The sequence below is a fragment of the Erpetoichthys calabaricus genome, chromosome 4 (genome assembly GCF_900747795.2).
Source record: "Erpetoichthys calabaricus chromosome 4, fErpCal1.3, whole genome shotgun sequence".
Classification (NCBI taxonomy): Eukaryota; Metazoa; Chordata; class Cladistia; order Polypteriformes; family Polypteridae; genus Erpetoichthys; species Erpetoichthys calabaricus.
The window spans coordinates 243,117,969-243,138,988 of NC_041397.2; the positions used below are offsets into that span (position 1 = coordinate 243,117,969).

The window sequence follows — 21,020 nt, forward strand, 5'->3', positions numbered from 1 at the left end:
AAGAGGGGCAGTTCAACATTGCCACAGCATAAATACAAAATTGCAACACCTCTTTGCCTGGGATTCAATTTGTAACTGTAAAAAAAAAAAAAAAAATCTGAAAATACTGCTTTCTCTATCACTCACGGCAGCTGTCACAACTACTTGTCTCCTTTTAGAGACCAGAACACGTTTTAGAGTGATTTGCTTGGCCTGGTTTAACATGCTTCTGCTCATAGGATGCTTAGCATGCAGCAGCAGCACCTCATTAATCAGTTCACTACTACATTTTTAAATTTTAATATTTCTTCCATGTTTATATAAAAATATTATAAAATCACCTTTACCCACAACAGTCACTAGAATGAATTTTGTCAAACTTTACACCTTCATGTGAATTAACAGTATAGTCCGTACATGGCTTTCTGTAAAGATTACAGTGAGATGTAACTCCCCATGTGCACTTAAGACTGCAGCCATTGGACTTGATCATGTAATGTGACGCTTGGTACCCAGTTGTTTTTCCAAATCCTAGTGCTCACACACACACACACACAGTGGCTAGAGCTGTTGATGCCCAGTATTATTGCTATGACACAGACAGGTCTTATGCATTTCGAATCCATTCGGTTTCCTTTTAAGCAAGTATTGCATTGGGCATTTTGTAATGTCTTGTTTGAAGTGAAAGTACTAGGTATGCATGTGTTGAGCCATGGAAACAGCAATTGTTTTTGATTGACTTACAAGCTGGGAAATGTGCAGTATCCATAGATAAGCTCTAAAGTGATTGCAGTGAGTAATCTCTTTTCCCAAACTGGTCCAAATACATGGATGGAATAGTCCCGAGTCCTCTTACGACTACCTTTAATACATCCTTCTCTGATGATCAAACTGCTCTCACAGTAGTCTTCTGTTATTGAAATTACCCCACAAAACTGGGAAACTTAAGACTGCACATAAATTCAAATAAAATAAAATAGTCAAGCGATTCTTTGATTGTCATAAAATACCAATGTCCTGTTTCTTTCTACTCCACCATATAGCAGGGGTCTTCTTACTGTCTGAATCCACTTAAGTTTTGCTCCTCCATGCACCTTCCTCATCATTACCCCAACCACACCTTTACTCCTCTGACTGCTACATCCTCGTGCTCCAGCTTTCATTTACTCAGTCCCTTAAGGAGCTGCGTATCCACTTGGCTTCCTAGATGAGAATCTCCACAACTTCTGTGTCTGGCAGATCAGGTCGTGTGCCTAAAGGCTTACTGTTGGCATACTTCATGAGAGATGGAGAAGCATCTGTTGGGTGCAAAGAAGAAAACATTATACATATAATTTTGACTTAGGGAGAAAGTATTTTTGTAACAATGCTGTTCTGATTCTTTCAGGATAGACATGCACCCCAAAGAGCCTCAAGTTTGACTATGTTGTATTAGGAGATGAAGTGAACACAGTTGAATATGCTTTTAAATGTGTCTCGACTTCTTCACGTCATATGCATAAATGTACATTGACAAGAAAATAAAGGTTAGAATGTTTTTGTACAAGGGTAAATCAAAAAGTAAAAGGAATTAGAAAATTATGTGTTAACCTCAACAGATAAAAGCTGACGGAATAAGTTCGCGATGGCTTAAGGGTAGTTTGACCATACACGGTGCAGCACTCTGCTGTTAGCCTAGGTGAAGTCAAAGTTCAAAGAACATGGACGTTCTGCTACGGGATTGTACCAATGTTCAGCAGCAGCAACAACATTTATTTATATAGCACATTTTCATACAAATAATGTAGCTCAAAGTGCTAGCTGTAGTCAGATTTCTTTGGGCAAAAGAAGTGAAAACTGCTGAAATTGACCTTACTTTAAGATTTACCCTAGTGTAAATATTCAGCAACCACACGTGCATCTTCAATAGGCAAAGATATTTACTATGGTTGTGGGCCTGGCGGAGAAATAGGCAGCATACATTAGCTTGAGCTGCACAACTCTTAATTAAAAGCAAAAATGACCTTTGTAACAGTAATTTTTTTATTTTTCATATAAAAGACATCTGATGATTAAATCTGTAATGGGGATGTGATGTGCTGTTACAATAGGGGAAAAACCAAAAGAATGAAGTGGCAGTGGTTTTTCAGAAAATATGTCCAGTTTTTCTTTTTCTTTGTTAAACTAAAAACTCAGTAGCTTACACTCACCCCATCCGTATATTTAATTATTCTCCAAACCCACATCCACAACTGTCAAAATTTGGAGATCCACAAGCAACAACCAATCTTGGAGAGGGAGCCACAATTTATGGCGACCATGGGCACATTCTTTGGATGTGGAAATGAAAAAGGAAAATAAATCAATAGCAGGGCAACGATTGGAGAGCAGGGGCCTCATGCATAATGCCGTGCGTAGAATTTGCACTATAACATGACGTAAGCACAAAAGCGGAAATGGGCTTACGCACAAAAAAACCCAGATGCATAAATCTGTGCAAATGCCAACTTCCACGTTCTTCTGCTCCATAAATCCCGTTTAGTGTGAAAAGTAACACATGTGCACGCCTGCTGCCCCACTCCAACTCCTCCCAGAATTATGCCTCTTTGAATATGCAAATCAATATAAATCGCCCTTAAGCTCAGCATTTTATGAAAAGGCAATGGCAAAAGTAAGAGGGAAGTAAGAGGGAAAATAGAATTTCAGCGAATACCAAGTGGAGGCAAGGAAAAACTTACTATTTGTTGGTTTAGACAGTGGTATAAACAACAAAAGGAAGTTGATCAAGTGACATAGCGTGTCGGAGAAACTCGAAAGCTCAAATTCACAAAGTCGCACAGTGCCCGAAATAAAAAAGAAGTTGTCACATATCAAAGTTGCCGTGAAAAAGCGAGTCATAGCCCACTGTCTGAGTGTCATATGAAAGCTTATTAGGGTACAGAGAAAAAAAAAAGGCACACGGTGGGGGAAAAAAGCACGAAATGTCAACTTTAATCTCTAAATTTCCACTTTAATCATGTAGTTTATTTTCTCATTAAAGTAGAACATCATAAACTTCATGTTAAAATTCTTTAATTTACTAGTTTCTCAAATTCCATCATAACTAAAGCAGCATGTTAAATGTTTTGTATTTGATCTTCTATGTGCTCTGTGGGTGTGAATCACTATGTGCTTCCGGGCTTTCTCTTCCTCCGACAGGACACAGAATCCATTACATTCGTGATATTACAGCTCTCTGAATAATTAAAATACTGAGATGTATACGTGATATCATTTTCGTGATGATAGGAGTTAAAGCATGTTATTAAACATGGAAACACGGTGGCACAGTGATTGTTCATGTCTCACGCAAGATGCTTGCTGCGCCATGCGCGACCATCGATGAAATACTTTATTGCAGCAGTACTGTCTCTTTCAAACGTACTAACTCCCAATTCCTGTCCTTACTTTTCTTTCTCCAAATACCCAATCGCCATACAATCGGCTCTGTAATAGACGTGATGCCATCTGTAAGCTTAGAATGCCGATTCTTCAAAACTTTTAAGGAACATTGAAATATCTTCGTAGTACATGTTTAATTATCCTATCCATCAACCCTTCCAGTGTCATGTCAGCACCATCAAAAATACAGCACGAGGCAGGAATAATCCATGAACGAAGCGCCAGCGGCTCGTTAGCGCTGCAACACTGTGTCCTTACATGTTTAATTATTAACAATATAGATTATTCAAATTAAGTTAGTTTTATCTGTATAATATAATAAACATATTTTGCTGCATTTCATCTTAAAAATGATAGTCATATGTAAATAAACGCTTTATAAAGTGACTCAGGTTGTGCAATATTATAACTGTACTGCAAGTTTACAGTGAGGTAATTGTACTTATAAGTACGAACAGTTCTACAAGGAGCACTTGATGGACTGATTGAGTGCATTTAGAGTGCTTGGGATGAAACTGTTTGTGAACCGCCAGGTCTGTACAGGAAAGACTCTGAAGCATTTGCCTTATGAGAGCAGTTCAATAGACAGCATGGCTGAGGCAGCGTGTGCTTGATGCTGTATACCGATAATTCTCTTTCCGATCAGCTGCTGTACAGCTGTGATTCACACTCGGATACAGTGATATAAATACTCCGAGTGGTGCAGTGAGAGTAATATGGAAAAAGATGATCCGATGTGGCAACACCTAACAGGAACAGCTGAAAGAGGAAGAAGAAGGTGAAGTGAGAGTATTCACGCTAAAGCAGTTATGGTATTTGGAATAGTTTTTACCATTCTGTGGACCATTATATTGTTACAGGTTAATTACAATCAGATGCATTAAACTAATAAACAATATGCAGTTCATTTCAGTGTTTTTATAAAGCCGCGTCAGGGATGTGGATCTAAAAAAGAAAGGGAAACCACACAGAAACAGTAGCACTGCTTTGATGCTGGGTGCCGCCAGTCTGCAAAACTAAGTGGAGAACTTGCATACGCCAGGGTATGAGCTACCGTGGAAATGTGCGTGGCTTTACGCAAAGTTTAGGTTTTATACATCGTGATTTGAACATGGAAACGTAAAGGGAAACCACATAGGAACAGTAGCACTGCTTTGATGCTGGGTGCCGCCAGTCTGCAAAACCGAGCGGAGAACTTGCATACACCAGGGTATGAGCTACCGTGGAAATGTGCGTGGCTTTACGCAAAGTTTAGGTTTTATACATCGTGATTTGAATGTGGAAATGTTCTCACGCAACATTTTTGTGCGTACGCACCATTTATACATAAGGCCCCAGGACTGTATCCACTGTGCCACTGTGTTGCCCTACAATACATTCTCTCCATCTTTATGGAACTCAGTTGTGTTTTGGGGTGCTGCAGCCTAGACAGACAACATGAGGCACAATTCTGGAACCTACCCCAGATCCTAATATCCATAGTGCTGTGTATGGTCAGCGTCAAAATGACAATTTGTCATTAAGTTCTCCCTGCCTTGTGTCTACTGCTGCCAGGTTTTGTCTCAATGCACTGCCAAACAGGATTTAGTAGGTCAAAAAATAAGCAAATTACACTGTTTTGTGGCCATGGTGAGAGACCAGCAGAATGATCAGTACTCCTGATTTCTAAATTAATTGACTTAAGATGCCAAAATCAGACCTTCTGTACAAGGCAGCAACTGCAAATGCACTTACCCAGTTTTTCTGTAGTCAATTTACCAAGCTGGTGCCTCAGAACTGGGCTTCCTGTAGGTGTGTTGCTGAGCCGAATTCTGCTAGCCATATGGTTGCTCCTGGGGGCTTCAGGACTTTTGTCTGTCTGTGTGCTGTTGTCTTTACTTCCTGTTTTCACGTGAGTTGAAATGAGTGGGCTGGGAGGAAAGGTGGAGGAGAGAGTGGGCAGCTGCGGAACTGGGTGAGGATGATCAGCATTCTCCTTGCCCAGCAGACGACCTATGAACACAGTCACAGGTAGCAATGCTTAAGAAAGTGACAAATAACATCCCTCCACACCCCTCGTGATGAATGGAGTACAATAATAGGCTGGCAGAGCCTGTGCTGCACAGGCCACCTAGCAGTGGCAATTTGCTCACCCACACTGCCCTTCCAAGTCCGTTCTTCTTTCTTCTCCCCAGGAATCTGGCTGCTGGTCTGGGAGTTTTGTCGTAAATGCTGGCCTGCAGCTGCTGAAATGGAAGGAACAGATCTGGCAGGACGAAGAGTAGCAGCGTCTATCTTCCTGGAACGCTGCTGAAGCACCTTGATCATAGCATCCTTCTCAATAATCTGAGCATGGAGGTTCTTGATTCTGCAGTAGAGTAAAGCAAAAAGAAATATCTGAACAATTTTAACATACAGATAAGTACAAAGCTGAGCTTAATTGGCCTGTGACAAAGTGGTAATCTCTATTGAAAACCACCTGGACTGAATTTCTGTATTCACAGGGTTACCCAAGAAAACAAGGATATGAAACCACTTTGTCTGAAATTATGAGTGAGGTGATCAGAGGACAATGGCTAAACCTGAAAATGGAAATGTGTTCCTGAATTGCAAGGCAAAACTTAGAATAAAGCCACACAAGGGGATTTGAATCAAGTAAGTGTCTAGACTTCGATAACCCCAGATGGACAGTGAACAAAGTGAAACTGGGAGTAACTTCTCTTTTCAGGTACTTGATTCAATTCAGTTCAGTTTTTGTAAAGAACACTGTCATTAAACATAAACTTAGTACAAATAAACACAGCAGTGAGCACTTATTGTGAAACATTAGATCAAAAAAATTAGTCATAAAATGAAATCAACATTTAGGCTAGCCTAATGTTTGATGCAAATGAGAGAGCTGTTCATCCCATGCTTGAAGCCTTAACTTGAACCTTGGGAGATAAATGTCTAGTGCACCCTAGGAAATAGGGTTTGACCAATGGATCTTGGTTGACCGAGTTTAGTGGAATACTAGGTAGATATTAGTTCAGCATGAAGTTAAGATGAATGAATGCATAGGGAAGGAAATAGGATGCTCCAGAAATCACACTGAGAAGTGGCGTGAGTCTTGAACACATTAAAAGTCAGTAACAAAACAGCAGGCAGGCACTGGTTGAAGTGGTATGGTCTGGACTACAGAGTAAAATTACTTTAATTTGAAATGTTTTATCCATTAGCCCTTTGGAGGACACAAGGTGAGGTGATATGTCACAATGTCAGGATATGCCATGGGCACAGCTTGTATTGATGGCACTTGTTAAAGTCTATTTAAATTCTGCTCGACTCACTGGCAATGTGCAGTCTTATAGGAAGCATGATTTGAGGATACCCATGAAATCTTGGTAGTAGAAAAGCAATATAATAATAATAATAATTCATTACATTTATATAGCACTTTTCTTAGTACTCAAAGCGCTATCCACACAGGGAGGAACCGGGAAGCGAACCCACAATCTTCCACAGTCTCCTTACTGCAAAGCAGCAGCACTACCACTGCGCCACCTGTGAGGACTATAAATATGAATCATTTGTGTTACAGTCATTATCACATCAATAGGCCAAGTTGGCAGCTCTGGTCCTCCCTTACCTATGCTCCATGTCCTGACAACGGCGGCCAGCCAATGAGATCTCTTCCTCTTCTTGCCAGATGCCACGTGCTTCTTGACAGTTCTCGCTGTAGCTGCCATTCCGAGAGTGATTAATGATCGTTGTGTCCCTGCACAAACACACACACACACATCCTCATTTCAAAGTAGTTTATACTTGTCCCAAAGCTGGTTAGAGCAAGCAGTACAATGAAACTGCAATCTACCCAGAGGTTGGGCCCAGGCTAGGAATAGTCCTGTGGCCAGAAAAACCTCCTGACAGACAAGTCAGCATTTGGCAGAACTACAGCAGGAGCTGACTTAATGTTCTATCTGCTAGTAAAGGCCATAACATAATTGAAAGGGTCGCATTATACATTTCTCAGCCTCTCTCCCAACCCACTGGCAGATGTACCTCTCAGCTGCTGCTGTGGCCGCTGCGTCCATGGCAAAATGCCTCATGGCACTCTCCTCCAGATATTTCTGCTCCCACTTGGTCATGTCAGCCTCTAGTCCTAGGATCCTCTCCTCCTTCTCCCTCAGGAGCTCCATAAGGGCTGGTGCACTGACCTCAGCCGAAGGGAGTGTTGGGGTGCCACCCTGTCGCTGTGTGAACAAAACATGAGCTATTATACTACCACCCTGCACTGTCCACGGACTTGCCAAAGGCTCCCCTGTTCCTCACCTGCTGGGCCCTCAGTGCTTCCAACTCCCTCTCCAGTCGTGTGCGAAGCCTCCTCTCCAACTGCTCCCGCTTCTCACAGGCGGCCTGTAGTTGTGTCAATGCTTGCTGTAGCCTCTCCACCTTGTCCACATACACCTGCTTTTTCCGCAGCTGAGGAGAGATGTGAGTGAGACATAAGCAACCACGTGACTGCTCACTAAGTTTTCTGATTGAAAATGCCCGTCCCCCCTCACACCTCATCCTCTAGCCTAACTACGTTGGCTTGGGCATTGTTTAAGGCCTGGTCAAGAATCTCGATGTGACGCCGCTGGTCTTCATTAGCTGAGCGGAGAGAGGCCACTTCCCACTCCAGCTTCTCCTTGCTGTTGTCCCGGCCTGTAAGACCAAGAAGGAGAAAGAATTTTAGGCCATCTGTTGATGTGTTAATCCAGGGGCATCATTTCTGACAGTGTGGCTCAATCAGACGTCAGGAATAGTGTTGTTCAGAGGTACTGAAATAAAAGTTAGTAGAGTGACCTAGTCATTAGTGTCACACTATCAGGTCATTAATGTGGGGTATAGGCCAGTAAGATCATTTTCTGTATCATTGCCACATGAAAATGATGCCTAGGCATCCGTCTCGACTACCACAGTTTTTGCATTTCAGAGACGCCAATGCATGGAGCAGCTCTATCCCTTCAAAGGGAGTTTCAGTTCAGGGAGCTAATTATAGGCTGTCAGTTCAGAGGGGTGTCATTACGTGCCATGCTGACCACTTAGCTTCCCCCTTGTATATTTAGAGGAAGAATGCAGTGCCATTCTCTGCCTGAGTGTCCAGAGTGCAAAGAAAAGACAAAACACAGGTAGAGCAATTTAGTGGTTGACACCAACACTGCAAAGTCCTGGAAAGGGGAGTGTGACCAGAGGACAGTGGGCAAAGAAGGATAGTATTGTCAAGTTCATAATAAATATAAGTTTCTGAAGTGGAAAATTCCATGTGAACGCACTATGCACTTGAAGCCTCCCAAATTCTCCAAGTTGTGACACAGCACTGATCTTTCAACATATAGTCAATTGTATTAAAGAAAATGTATAACCTAGTCAGCCAGAAATTATATTTTTTTGGTCGAATTGCATTTAAAATTAAGTGATGCACATTTATTATGTTTATTCTGTTCTTTATTTCCACAAAAAAATGGTGTGATTTTTTTGCAGACTAAAGAACTAATCAACAATGACCTTGTGTTTCTCTAAATAGTCCAACCAGAACCCCATGTGTTCTTCACTAAAGTCGGAGGGTGAAACGTCACTATGTGGAGCACTGAATATATTCCAACAACACTGGAATACAAGCTATTTTCCATCTTGACCAAAGGAGTGTCATTGTTATTGTATTATGAACTCAACGGTTCTCAAGCACAAAATCTAAAATAACTCCAAAAATTCCCACTAGAAGGGGAAAAAAACATCAAAACCAGGCTAGTAACAACAGCAAAAACACAGAATCTTTATAAACAAAAAATGCTCTTGGCGAAAATACGCTCCATGGAGTACAAAAGGCACAAAGGAGTTGCCTGAAAACATAAGGCAATCCAAACAAACATGTCCCAAAACAGAATCCACAAAGCAAAGTCAAATGGTCAAAACGTCCAATAATACACCATAAGCCCCCCCCCCCCCCCCCAAAGAAACAAGAATCACTCGCCAATTCCCAAGTACATTTGAATGAATCGCAGAGGACTGTGGGTTGTCCCCACCTTTATAGGGCTGAGGGAAGTCCCTTGCAGTGTTAGGCAGGTGGCCCTAACTCTTGGGGAGCCACTCACAAAACACAAGGAACATAACACAGGCATAGGGAATAAAACAAATAACAAAAGTAACCATTACATATATAAACGACTGGCTGAAATATTAACATATTGTAGGCGTGGCTTACTGGATGGTGAATGGTGGTGTGATGAATTTTCAAAGCAAGGTCGGGGATGGGTTTTTGATGCGGTCATGTGATACTGGACGGTTGGGAAACATGAGCTTCCCAGTTGGAAGTTACATGTGAATTCTATGAATCGGTGCTCACATTCAGACAATTCAGAGAAGACAAAGTTTCCCAGACACTGTCAATTGTGCAGTAACAATGACATTTCACTTCTATCAACAGAAAAATGCAAAACTGTATTTAGAGCGATGTTATGCTTGCCTGTCATATTTAGTTTTGAAATTTATCTTCATGAAAAATACAGCTTATCTTTAGCTGCTTTTTGTACAGACCAAGCTGCAAATCCACAGTCACCTTCCAGAACAATGACTGGAGAGTCATGTGAATACAATGCAATGGAAAGGTGAGAAATCACAGATGATGAGGTTTGAAATGTTCCGCAGCATGGGAACACAGTATTTTTATGTTGTAGCAGTAGGTTTGGCTAACTGACAAGAAGATTGGAGATGAAGTTTTTACTGACCAAGTGATCATCTACCCAGAAGCACATAGCATCAGGGATTTTTAAGTTAGGCATTGTGCATGATTTGCATTGAGTTAAAAAGGAAAGGATGGCCATTTTAATGTAACATTCTCAAACTCAATTCAGGGTCAGGGCAGCTGAAACCTATCCCAGCAGTAGTAAGCACAAGGCCATCACAGGGCTCACTCAAGCACACAGTCTCACACTAATCTTTTGCTTTAGAGAGAGAGGTTGGGGAGCATGCACTGATACAGCGTGCTGTGGTGCCACCACACAGTGAACCACCTGGATTGGGACCTGAGTGCAGTGGGTGACACCTCAGTACCACACTATAACAGTATGAGGCTTTTTACGGTGACTGGAGTTCCAATCTTGCCACACACCCCCAGGCTTATTCATTAATCCTCTTTGTCACTTATGCTCCTTAAATGTCCCTGGAACATTCCTCCAAATGTTTTTGAACCGCCCCACCATCACACCCTGTTGGTTTGCTGTTTTGAATTTCCTCTGTTCAATGCTTTCTGTCCAGATTCATCTCTCACCTCGTATTTTTCTTCTAACTGACCTTTCCACACTCTCTCTCAGCCCAATCCAAATAAGATTGTTCTCTGTAATTATCATCACTACCAAAGTGGCACTAGCTTCTCATTGGACATCCTCCTGTTCTATTTCTCTTGACTCTTGGATATCTTCTTTCTATAATCTAACTCTTCTTGAGCGCTCAACACTGTTAAAAAAATGAAGCATAAACATGAGAAAATGGCTTTCAATTACCAAGCTCATGGGTGATTACCTATCTGGTGGCTCATGATGGTGGGAATTCATCCTCAATGCTGTCTTTCATTTCCAATTTGGCTGTGACCACTGCCATTTTTGACAAGTCATGCAGAATCCATTTAGTCACTTCCTCCATTTATGTTTTACTAGCCATGGTATCCATGGAAGACAGGAAATAAAATAATTACAAATATTTGCTATTTCTTGCCTTCATGAACCTTCAATGCCTTTCCTCTGTATTCACATTTGTGTGAACGGTCCCTCTTTCGAGTACTTTTCCAGTAAAGCCTGCTTCTCAGAAGTCTGTCATTATTTTTGAGGTTCCAGTCTTGCCTTCTGTCTGCTTTAATACTTTCCGTCTTTGCAGGCGACTATCTCAGCATGCCTCCTATGCCATTTCTCCTCCTTGTGTGTTTCACAAACACGCATCCTCTTTCATCATGTCACCGACACCAAACTGACCAATCATATTAGAGCCAAACAGATCAATTAGATTGCCCTGAGGGACTGGACATACAGATCTTGGTGTTTTATTATGTAGTGGAAGATTATTGTTCTTCACATGGCTGCGGCGCGATTTTATTTTTCTCTTATAATTTCACCCATCATGTTTCTTTTTGTAATTTTTTATTCTCATCAATAAAAATTTGTTCTTAGAAAAATAAACACAATAAAACAATTAATCTAACCTGCACATCTTTGGTGATTTGAGAGAAAGAACAGCCACTATACACCCCTAACCCTAACTCAGTCTGGTCAGTCTTTGTGCAATATACAGAAAAATATAAAGCCAAGAGGTTTGGGGTCATCCACTTCACCACATAAACCAGTTAAAAAAGGCCTTCATTGAGAAAGGAGCTAAGTCATACACCATCAGAAAAATAGTCCCTAGGTAGCCCTAAAATAAACCACTACAGCCACCCCGAGAGGCAAACGGTTGTAAAGGCTTACCCCATAAACCTTAATGAGTGAAGTCCCCCAAAGAGAGTTGCCACTTGGTTCAATAATGACAGAAGCTACACAGCCATACAGCAGGGCCCATGGATAGGAGACCCCACAAAGCATTCTGCTTTATCAAGGTATGGGTTAGATGCTTAGTACTAAATGAGTAAAGGAATGTTATTAAGCGACGGCAAAAAAGAAACAAAAATCCCAGGCTGAGACCTGCACTAATTTACAGATAGCAGTCCAATATAATGGACGGTGAGAGACAAGAGAAACTAACATGTTGGTAGAGAGTGAAATCACCTTGCCTTTGGGCAGGTGGGGGGATTGGGTGCAAACCCAGAGATGTAAAGTCCCTTTTCCCAAAGCTAAATAATCCTAACCCAGAAACAGCATGCAAACGCCCCACAGACAATGGCCAGAAGAGTGGATGTGTAAAGCAGCAGCGCTACCACTGTGTGGCCATACTAAATCTTTAAACTGGAGAGTATATGACTAGATAGGCGGAGGTCGCAGGGTGCCACAATGGTACAGTTACAGAGTCTTGGGTTTGAATTCCAGCTCTGGTGCTGTCTGTGAGGAGTTTGCAGTTAATTTATCTTTTACTTAATTTCTGTTCTAATTTTTTCTTAAATTGTGCTTGTCTGTGATGGTGATTGGTTTTTATCAAAAATATCTCTGTGGAATAATCACTGCGTTTCTGTTTTCTTTTACCAGTACGTAGCAGTTGTACCTGGCAGCACTTGCCATCAGATCAAAGTATGTAAACCCGACCTGTGAAGCTAGGAAGAATTTAATGGATAATGGCATTCTAATATCACTGAAACCAGTCATTTATGTTGGCTAGAATAACCAGAGTGGACTGGGCAGTCTTTTGGACATGGGACCCCTATAGCAGGATTCTTGTTCAAACTTAATTAGAAGCCAATCATGGCAGATAAACAGAACTTGCTACTTACCTCTATGGCTTTCAATCATCCATGCTGGGTAATACTTAAGATTGTAGGGTTTTCTTTCCGAGAATATCATCCAACTAATTTTTTGCCTGGAGCAAATTTGTAAATCTCAGTTGTTCACTTTTTCTCTTCTGTTTCTTTACAAATATTTTATTCAAACAGATACTTCATGACAAACGAACACAAAGGCGTAAATGAGATCAAGTTAAAGCTGTGTCACATTACGCAACTAGCTTTCATTTAAATAATCTTAGTGAGTCAAAGGCAATTCGCATAATGTGACTCAGTCCGTCTAGTCTGCAATAAAACCAAACACCACAGGTATGGGGTCTGAGTGTTTCACAGCAGACAATCAATGAATGCTCATCCAGAAATATAATGCATAGAATATAGGAACATGAGTATATTGGACCTCACAAGCCGAAGAGAAACTTTGACTGTTTGATATTTCGTGTTTTGCATACAGTGACAGAATGGAACAATGAAAAAAAAGGGCCGAGATTGTGGTTGAACTCACTGTAGCTCTTAACTCGTTCATACAGCACCAGCTCCACTAGGAGGCAGCACATTATTTGCTATCGTACAAAAAGAGGCGAGCACAACTGTGCTGGAAGGTTTCCATGTGATCACTAAGTGTGACATGGCCAACAATTTTCAGTAATTTAAACTGTCATGGTCTGGCAAGGAGAACAGCGATAGCAGTCGCCAAATGTGACATACCCCAGGACTGGAAATCGCATAATGTGACAGTGGCTTTAGATGGTGTGGCTGCTGGCTCCTTCATCTTATTGGTAAGTGGCCACTGGTTAAGAAAACAAGAAGCAAATAAAAACTAATGACTAAAAGTAAGGGAATCTTAAAAAGCAGGCAATCTAAAATGAAGCACAAAAATGTTGGTTGAGAAATAATTGGGTTCAGTAGCAATTGCTGGCTTCTAATTTAGCAAAATCACTGGAACAACAACATACAGTGACTGTGGCCCTCCAGATCTCTGCCCTAAAGGTTTACTTCTCCAGTATCCTGTCGGCTTGCAATTTTGTTTTCCTCTCATCCATGTCCATCTAACGAAGTATTTGTTTATTAAGCTGGACATTTACGGTGTAATTCTTATATTCTTAAATAACTTTTTATATAATTGCTCCTTAGTTTTTTTTTTTTACTTTTTTTTTTATCCCTTCCTGATGTATCTACTGTAATTGTAAAGCACTTTGGGCTATTTTGCTGTATGAAGATTTGCCCTTTAAATTAATGTATTCATTCCTTTGTGTGTGTGGGTTTCTCCCCACATTTCAAAGACAGGCATGTGCAGCTCTCTGGCTGAGCGTGCCCAGAAGCACCTTATTCATGCTGACCTTGCACTCACCCTGTGAGGGACAAGGACCATCTGTCCACTGGCCATCACTCCCATCATGATCCTTGTTGGCCAGCTGTCTGTTAGCTGTCTCCAGCCGATCTACGAGAGAATTAGACATTGGTTAGAAACACAGCAAGTGACACTGTATACTCTCCAAGCTCTTGATCTAACTTTCTGTTTGAGATGAGGCCACTACAACACTGTTCTGTATGGTGAAGAAGGTCAGATTCTGAATATGGTGGAAGGGACTATCAGTGCTGATACCACATCTCTGTGTGGACGGGATGGCTCTGGAATGAACAGTTCCATTATGGATGGATAGCTATATTGTGAATATCATTTACAGACATTACAGGGAGTGAGTAGCAGAGCAAGACTTCTCTGAGACTCTCCATGGGCTCATTCCTCCGCCTCCTTCTCTTCCCTATCTCTGTAAGCCTGCAGGTCCTTTCCTTCTGCTGTTCTTTACACAGGCAGTGTGGCATAGTGACTGAATCATTGGACCTTAAAACAGAAAGTTTGGCCCTGAGCAAATCACTTAACCTGCCTGTGAAAATACTGTAAAAATGTATGTGAACTATTGTATTCTTTACTTGAACATTAAATGATAATAATTCTCTCGTAAAAACCCTGCTCCTCCAACCACTTTACCTCGCAGGTCCCTGTTGAAATCAAGCAGCCTGCGTATCTCGCCCTCCAGCTTGTTCTTCATGGCAATATCCAGCGACTCTCTCCTGGATGTGCTTCTCACCAGGTTGTCATAGGCTTCAGAGATCTTGGAGATCTCACGTTCAAACTGCAAATGGAAGGTAAGAAATTTAGAGCATCCATACAGCAACAGGAACCTGACCAACTGACAAGGAATTAAAGATGGGGTGACATTATAGAATGTCTGGAGACACACGTGAAGATCTGGCAGGTAGGTGTCTATCTCTGTCTGCACTGTTAGTCAACTGTCATGTTTTTCTTCACTGGTGAACTTGCCTTTTTCTTTTTGGTCACTTAACATACTGCTTTTACTTTTATTTATGTAAATTTGTATTGTTAGTGTTTGAAGTGATAACTGATAGTGTAAGGCACTATATGCATTATGGCAAAACCATGATGATAATTAGAAGAACAAAGGTTTTACATAGGCTGTAGAGTACAAATAGGAGATGATCATGGATGGTGACACATTCCTATAAAGATACAATAGAGACAACCTTAAATCCAGTTGCTCCACAGAAAACAGTGGCATCCAAACCAGGTCCCTAACCTGTACACGACCACAGCTCTGACAGTCTGCCTATAACTCTCAGTATGGGAAAAGTCAACTGGTTACCATGCTGCCTTGAAACTTATACAGTGGTGTGAAAAACTATTTGCCCCCTTCCTGATTTCTTATTCTTTTGCATGTTTGTCACACAAAATGTTTCTGATCATCAAACACATTTAACCATTAGTCAAATATAACACAAGTAAACACAAAATGCAGTTTTTAAATGATGGTGTTTATTATTTAGGGAGAAAAAAAATCCAAACCTACATGGCCCTGTGTGAAAAAGTAATTGCCCCCCTTGTTAAAAAATAACCTAACTGTGGTGTATCACACCTGAGTTCAATTTCCGTAGCCACCCCCAGGCCTAATTACTGCCACACCTGTTTCAATCAAGAAATCACAGCTGCCTGACACAGAGAAGTAGACCAAAAGCACCTCAAAAGATAGACATCATGCCAAGATCCAAAGAAATTCAGGAACAAATGAGAACAAAAGTAATTGAGATCTATCAGTATGGTAAAGGTTATAAAGCCATTTCTAAAGCTTTGGGACTCCAGCGAACCACAGTGAGAGCCATTATCCACAAATGGCAAAAACATGGAACAGTGGTGAACCTTCCCAGGAGTGGCCGGCCGACCAAAATTACCCCAACAGCACAGAGACGACTCATCCGAGAGGTCACAAAAGACCCCAGGACAACGTCTAAAGAACTGCAGGCCTCACTTGCCTCAATTAAGGTCAGTGTTCACGACTCCACCATAAGAAAGAGACTGGGCAAAAACGGCCTGCATGGCAGATTTCCAAGACGCAAACCACTGTTAAGCAAAAAGAACATTAGGGCTCGTCTCAATTTTGCTAAGAAACATCTCAATGATTGCCAAGACTTTTGGGAAAATACCTTGTGGACTGATGAGTCAAAAGTTGAACTTTTTGGAAGGCAAATGTCCCGTTACATCTGGCGTAAAAGGAACACAGCATTTCATAAAAAGAACATCATACCAACAGTAAAATATGGTGGTGGTAGTGTGATGGTCTGGGGTTGTTTTGCTGCTTCAGGACCTGGAAGGCTTGCTGTGATAGATGGAACCATGAATTCTACTGTCTACCAAAAAATCCTGAAGGAGAATGTCCGGCCATCTGTTCGTCAACTCAAGCTGAAGCGATCTTGGGTGCTGCAACAGGACAATGACCCAAAACACACCAGCAAATCCACCTCTGAATGGCTGAAGAAAAACAAAATGAAGACTTTGGAGTGGCCTAGTCAAAGTCCTGACCTGAATCCAATTGAGATGTTATGGCATGACCTTAAAAAGGCGGTTCATGCTAGAAAACCCTCAAATAAAGCTGAATTACAACAATTTTGCAAAGATGAGTGGGCCAAAATTCCTCCAGAACGCTGTAAAAGACTCATTGCAAGTTATCGCAAACGCTTGATTGCAGTTATTGCTGCTAAGGGTGGCCCAACCAGTTATTAGGTTCAGGGGGGCAATTACTTTTTCACACAGGGCCATGTAGGTTTGGATTTTTTTTTCTCCCTAAATAATAAAAACCACCATTTACAAACTGCATTTTGTGTTTACTTGTGTTATATTTGACTAATGGTTAAATGTGTTTGATGATCAGAAACATTTTGTGTGACAAACATGCAAAAGAATAAGAAATCAGGAAGGGGCAAATAGTTTTTCACACCACTGTATATACCCTCAAACTTGAGTTTTACTCCTTCATTCACTCACCTTCTGCAGCTTCGCAGCTTTCTCGTAGTGCACCTCCAGTTCCTGACGTAGAGCCCGGTTCTCCTCAGATAGAATCTCTACCATTTGTTGAGCTCGTGCCACCACTGCAAATGCATCTCCAGGGAGGTGTTGATTGGCTGGCACCAATAATGGAGATGGGGAAAACAAAGAAGAAGGTGGGAGGGACCCCGACATGGAAGAAGCTGGAGATGGCATGGGGCTATGATGACGGAGTGTGACAGTCTGGTACGGGGGCTGGCATGCTCTAGGGTGCAGAAAACCAACTATTAGGAGGCAACAAGTGATCTTTATTGTGGGTTGTACATAGACAGCTGCCAATAGAGAGCCCAGGGTATCACTCTTCTCATTTTTATACTATTCTTACCATTCTGTACAAGTTAGTTGTGTGTGCACATTGGAGTTGTGTGTGTGAAGCCTATTTGTATATGTGACCATGTAAGCACGCCTATGTGTGGCAGAGAAATTCTGAACAGGCTCACACTTCTGTGAATGTGTGTGCATTTGAATGTGTGTCTGTGTGTGTGCACATCTTTGTGGGTATATGAGTCAGTGAGGCTAATGTGTTTGCGTGTTTAAAATAGTGTCTACAAGACTCTATACTTGTGTTTGCCTGTGTACACAGATTAAATGTACCTGTGTGTGAGAGTCTGAATTTGCGTGTGTGCATGTGTGCAAGTGTGAGCCCATGAATGTGTAGGTTTGTGAATTTTAGTGAGACAGTGTATGTGGGGAAGTATGTTTGTTTGGACATGAATGTACAGCATACAAGTACAAGTCTGTCTGAATCTTTGAATGTGTGTATGTCTGTTAAAGTGAGACTCTGTGCAAGCTCGTGGAGAGTCACATATATGTATGTATTTACTGTATATGTCAAGAGACCTGAAAATCTCTCCTGTAAGAGCAAGAAAAGATGTGCATGAATAAGGAAAAATATGTTTCCATATGTGAGAAGTGTGAATTACAAAAATCTCATTGCTTGTGTGAATACAGAGGGAGCCATGTGTGTGCGCGTAAGAATCGAAAGCCTCTACATGTGTGAGAAAGGGAGTCTTCTGCTCTGCTCACATGTTATCAGAAAAATGGAAAATTCAAGATTCCCAAGTGCAAATTTCACATGCACACCCTATGAAGTTGGAGTTCGGAGTCAGATAATTCAAAGAAAACAATGCTACATGAATTCTTCACGTTGTGGCATAACACTAACCTTTCACCTCAGTTAATTGTAAAAAATAAAAAAATATAACCTTGTCAGCCAGAAATAGCATTTTTGTGGTGGAACTGCATTTGGAGCAACATGATATACCAGTAAGTTTAGTTTGCTCTGTATTTTCTCAAAAATATGGTTTATGTTTAATTGCATTTTTGCTCTGGCCCAGGTAATAAATAAATATCAACCATTTCTCCGAAAATTCTGTGTGGAAATTCATGTGTTCACACCGAAGACAGAATACAGAATCTGAGAAGATCAAGCTCCAAAATCTCTGATACACATACATATATGAACACCAATGCATAATCTGTCCGAGAAAATCTACTTGTAGAATGAAATGAACAGAATTGGCCTGTGCACCTGGAAGAGTCAGTGAGGTAGAATGCATGTGCATCACTGAGTATGTGAATATACAGGAGGTCACTCACTTGTACAAATGAGTGTGAACTGCTTTTCTGATTGGCTGTGTGGTACCCTCTGTGGGCATATTGGTGCAAATCTGTGTGAGTGTCAAAGAGAACATACATGTGCTGGGGACAAGCTTATGAGGACAAGCATGTATGTATGTGCACTATAATTTTTCAGGGTGTCTTTACATAAATGTGAGCCTCCAGATATCTGTATGTGTATCATCTGAGGGTATATGTGTGTGTGTGTGTGTCTCTGAGCTAATATGTACAAGAGTCATTAAAAAAAATCCTATATGGCATCTTATGTGGACATGAATATGCATTTCTGTACATTAACATACTGGTGCCTGAAAATGTGAATGTCTGAGCCTCCTTAAGTACAAGCGTGTGTGTGTGTGTGTATATGCAAATAAGAGTAAACTTACATACACAAACTTGTACCATTGTGCAGAAATGGGCCTGCATGCATGTACATTTGAGTGAGTGAAGAAGGGTGAACAGGACAGAATGTGGATACTTAAGGGCACCTGGTTGCATGTCTTCAGTTGCTAAACTGTTTGTGATGTCAGCTGAGTCTGCCCATCTTTGACTTGTGCAACACTGACAAATGCAAATATGTGTATCTTTCCTAATGCAGATACAAACTTATGAATGTGCCTCTTCTAAAGTCTGCATGGAGTCACGTGTGCTCTCTGGATGCTATATGATTCACCTCTGGGTCCCCACTGCATAGGCCAGTGTAATGACTTAAGCAGTCCTACCTTGCTCCATACTCAGGAGGTGACAGACACTTCAGCACAGCGACTCCTGCCTTACTTGGTGGTGGAGCACAGTAGGCCTTGGGGGTTTCTGGCACCAATGCTGATTGTGCTTCACTATAGCAAGGCACCCCTTCCTGGGCTTTGGTCACACTGGTCATTGAAGGCTTGTTCTTAAATGGGTATTCTGGTGGTGGACCACGGGGATCTCCTCCTTTTGCAGCAGTTTGCTGAGAAGAAACAGCAGCTGAGTTCTTCATCCCTTTGGCAGAGGTCGTCTGGGAAGGCAGACTGCTACTACTGCATGCTGGCACCTGCTGACGTGCCCCATTCCTCTCCAGTGACATCTGCATGATCCGCTCACTCAGTGATCGCACATGGCCCTGCTTTAGCTCTTTCAGGGCTTCATCCTTGTGTGTAGGTCCTGTGTTGGCACGACTGACTGCAGATCGTCCCTCTGTCCGGACTTTCTGAGGAGTGCTGGATGCCACAAAGTAGCCTGGCCCTGTCTGTTGCCCTCGGAACAGTTGTGACTGTGCTTTTGCTTCTTCATAGGTGGGCAGCTCCTCGTTATTCTGCTGTGGCTGTGCAACACGCAGAACCTGTTTCTCCATAGAGATATTGTCCACCTGATGCTCTTGGCCTTGGGGTTCCTGACGTGCCGATTGCTGGACCATAGGTACGTCTTCCTGAACGAGGTTTTCTGTGGAAGAAAGGTTGCTGGTGGCCAGCCCAGCGCTTCCTGCTGCTGGCTGTATTGGCTGCTGGGATGACTGTGGCATGCTGTGGAAGCTCACAGAGTCACTGGCTTGGCCACCATACCTCAGGTGTTCCTGCATTAGGCGCTGCAGAACGGTTCCTGGGGCCACGTCCTCAGAGCCTCTCATGTCAGGTTCTGGGACCCGCTGCGAAATAGGCGCCGACTCCTCACCTGCAGGAGCATTAGTCAAGAGATCAAGAAGATGCTCAAGAGACAAAAATAGGGTGAGGGTTATTCTAAAGAAGGGAATCCATCAGACACAATAGATGTGGGCACAGCATAAAATGTAAATGTGGGGTAAATGTCCACAGTGCCAGGAACTTTTGCCAAATTAGCAAATGAATGATTGAAAGCCTTCTTTCACAGGGCTTTGTCACCTAAATCACACATCCTGTCACCATATTTTTTAAGTCTGCATATTTTGCATGGGTGTTTTCTCTCTGTACTCTAGTTTTCCTTCCAAATCTCAAAAAAACACGCAGTTTAGGTTAACTGGTAAATCGAAATTGGCCCTGTATGTGTCTGTGCATGCGTCTTTGTGTGGTGCTTCATGCAAGCTCCAGCCAGTGTTTCTTTCCACTTTCCCTTGATGCTACTGGGACATTGCGTACCCCCCAAAGTGGGCTTAAAAATGTTATATAGCATTCTGGTCAAATCCCAGATAGCAGAATTTAACCTAGAAGTGACCTGATCTGAAGTGTTCTT

The 21,020-nt window shown here is 41.9% G+C and overlaps 1 protein-coding gene across 1 annotated transcript in view; it reads right to left on the reverse strand.

Annotated features, from left to right (window-relative positions):
• Positions 1-263: 263 nt before the first annotated feature.
• LOC114650702 (angiomotin-like protein 1) overlaps positions 264-21,020 on the reverse strand; it is a 34,025-nt gene continuing 13,268 nt past the window's right edge. Inside the window, exons 5-15 of the mRNA XM_028800505.2 lie at positions 19,559-20,486; positions 17,157-17,421; positions 14,811-14,955; positions 14,169-14,258; positions 7,925-8,064; positions 7,690-7,839; positions 7,420-7,610; positions 7,007-7,135; positions 5,532-5,746; positions 5,134-5,391; positions 264-1,277 (exon numbers count right to left, since the gene is read on the reverse strand). Of these exons, the coding sequence (XP_028656338.1) occupies positions 1,183-1,277; positions 5,134-5,391; positions 5,532-5,746; positions 7,007-7,135; positions 7,420-7,610; positions 7,690-7,839; positions 7,925-8,064; positions 14,169-14,258; positions 14,811-14,955; positions 17,157-17,421; positions 19,559-20,486 (2,606 nt within the window). The 3' untranslated portion in view covers positions 264-1,182. The remainder of the gene's footprint in view (positions 1,278-5,133; positions 5,392-5,531; positions 5,747-7,006; positions 7,136-7,419; positions 7,611-7,689; positions 7,840-7,924; positions 8,065-14,168; positions 14,259-14,810; positions 14,956-17,156; positions 17,422-19,558; positions 20,487-21,020) is intronic.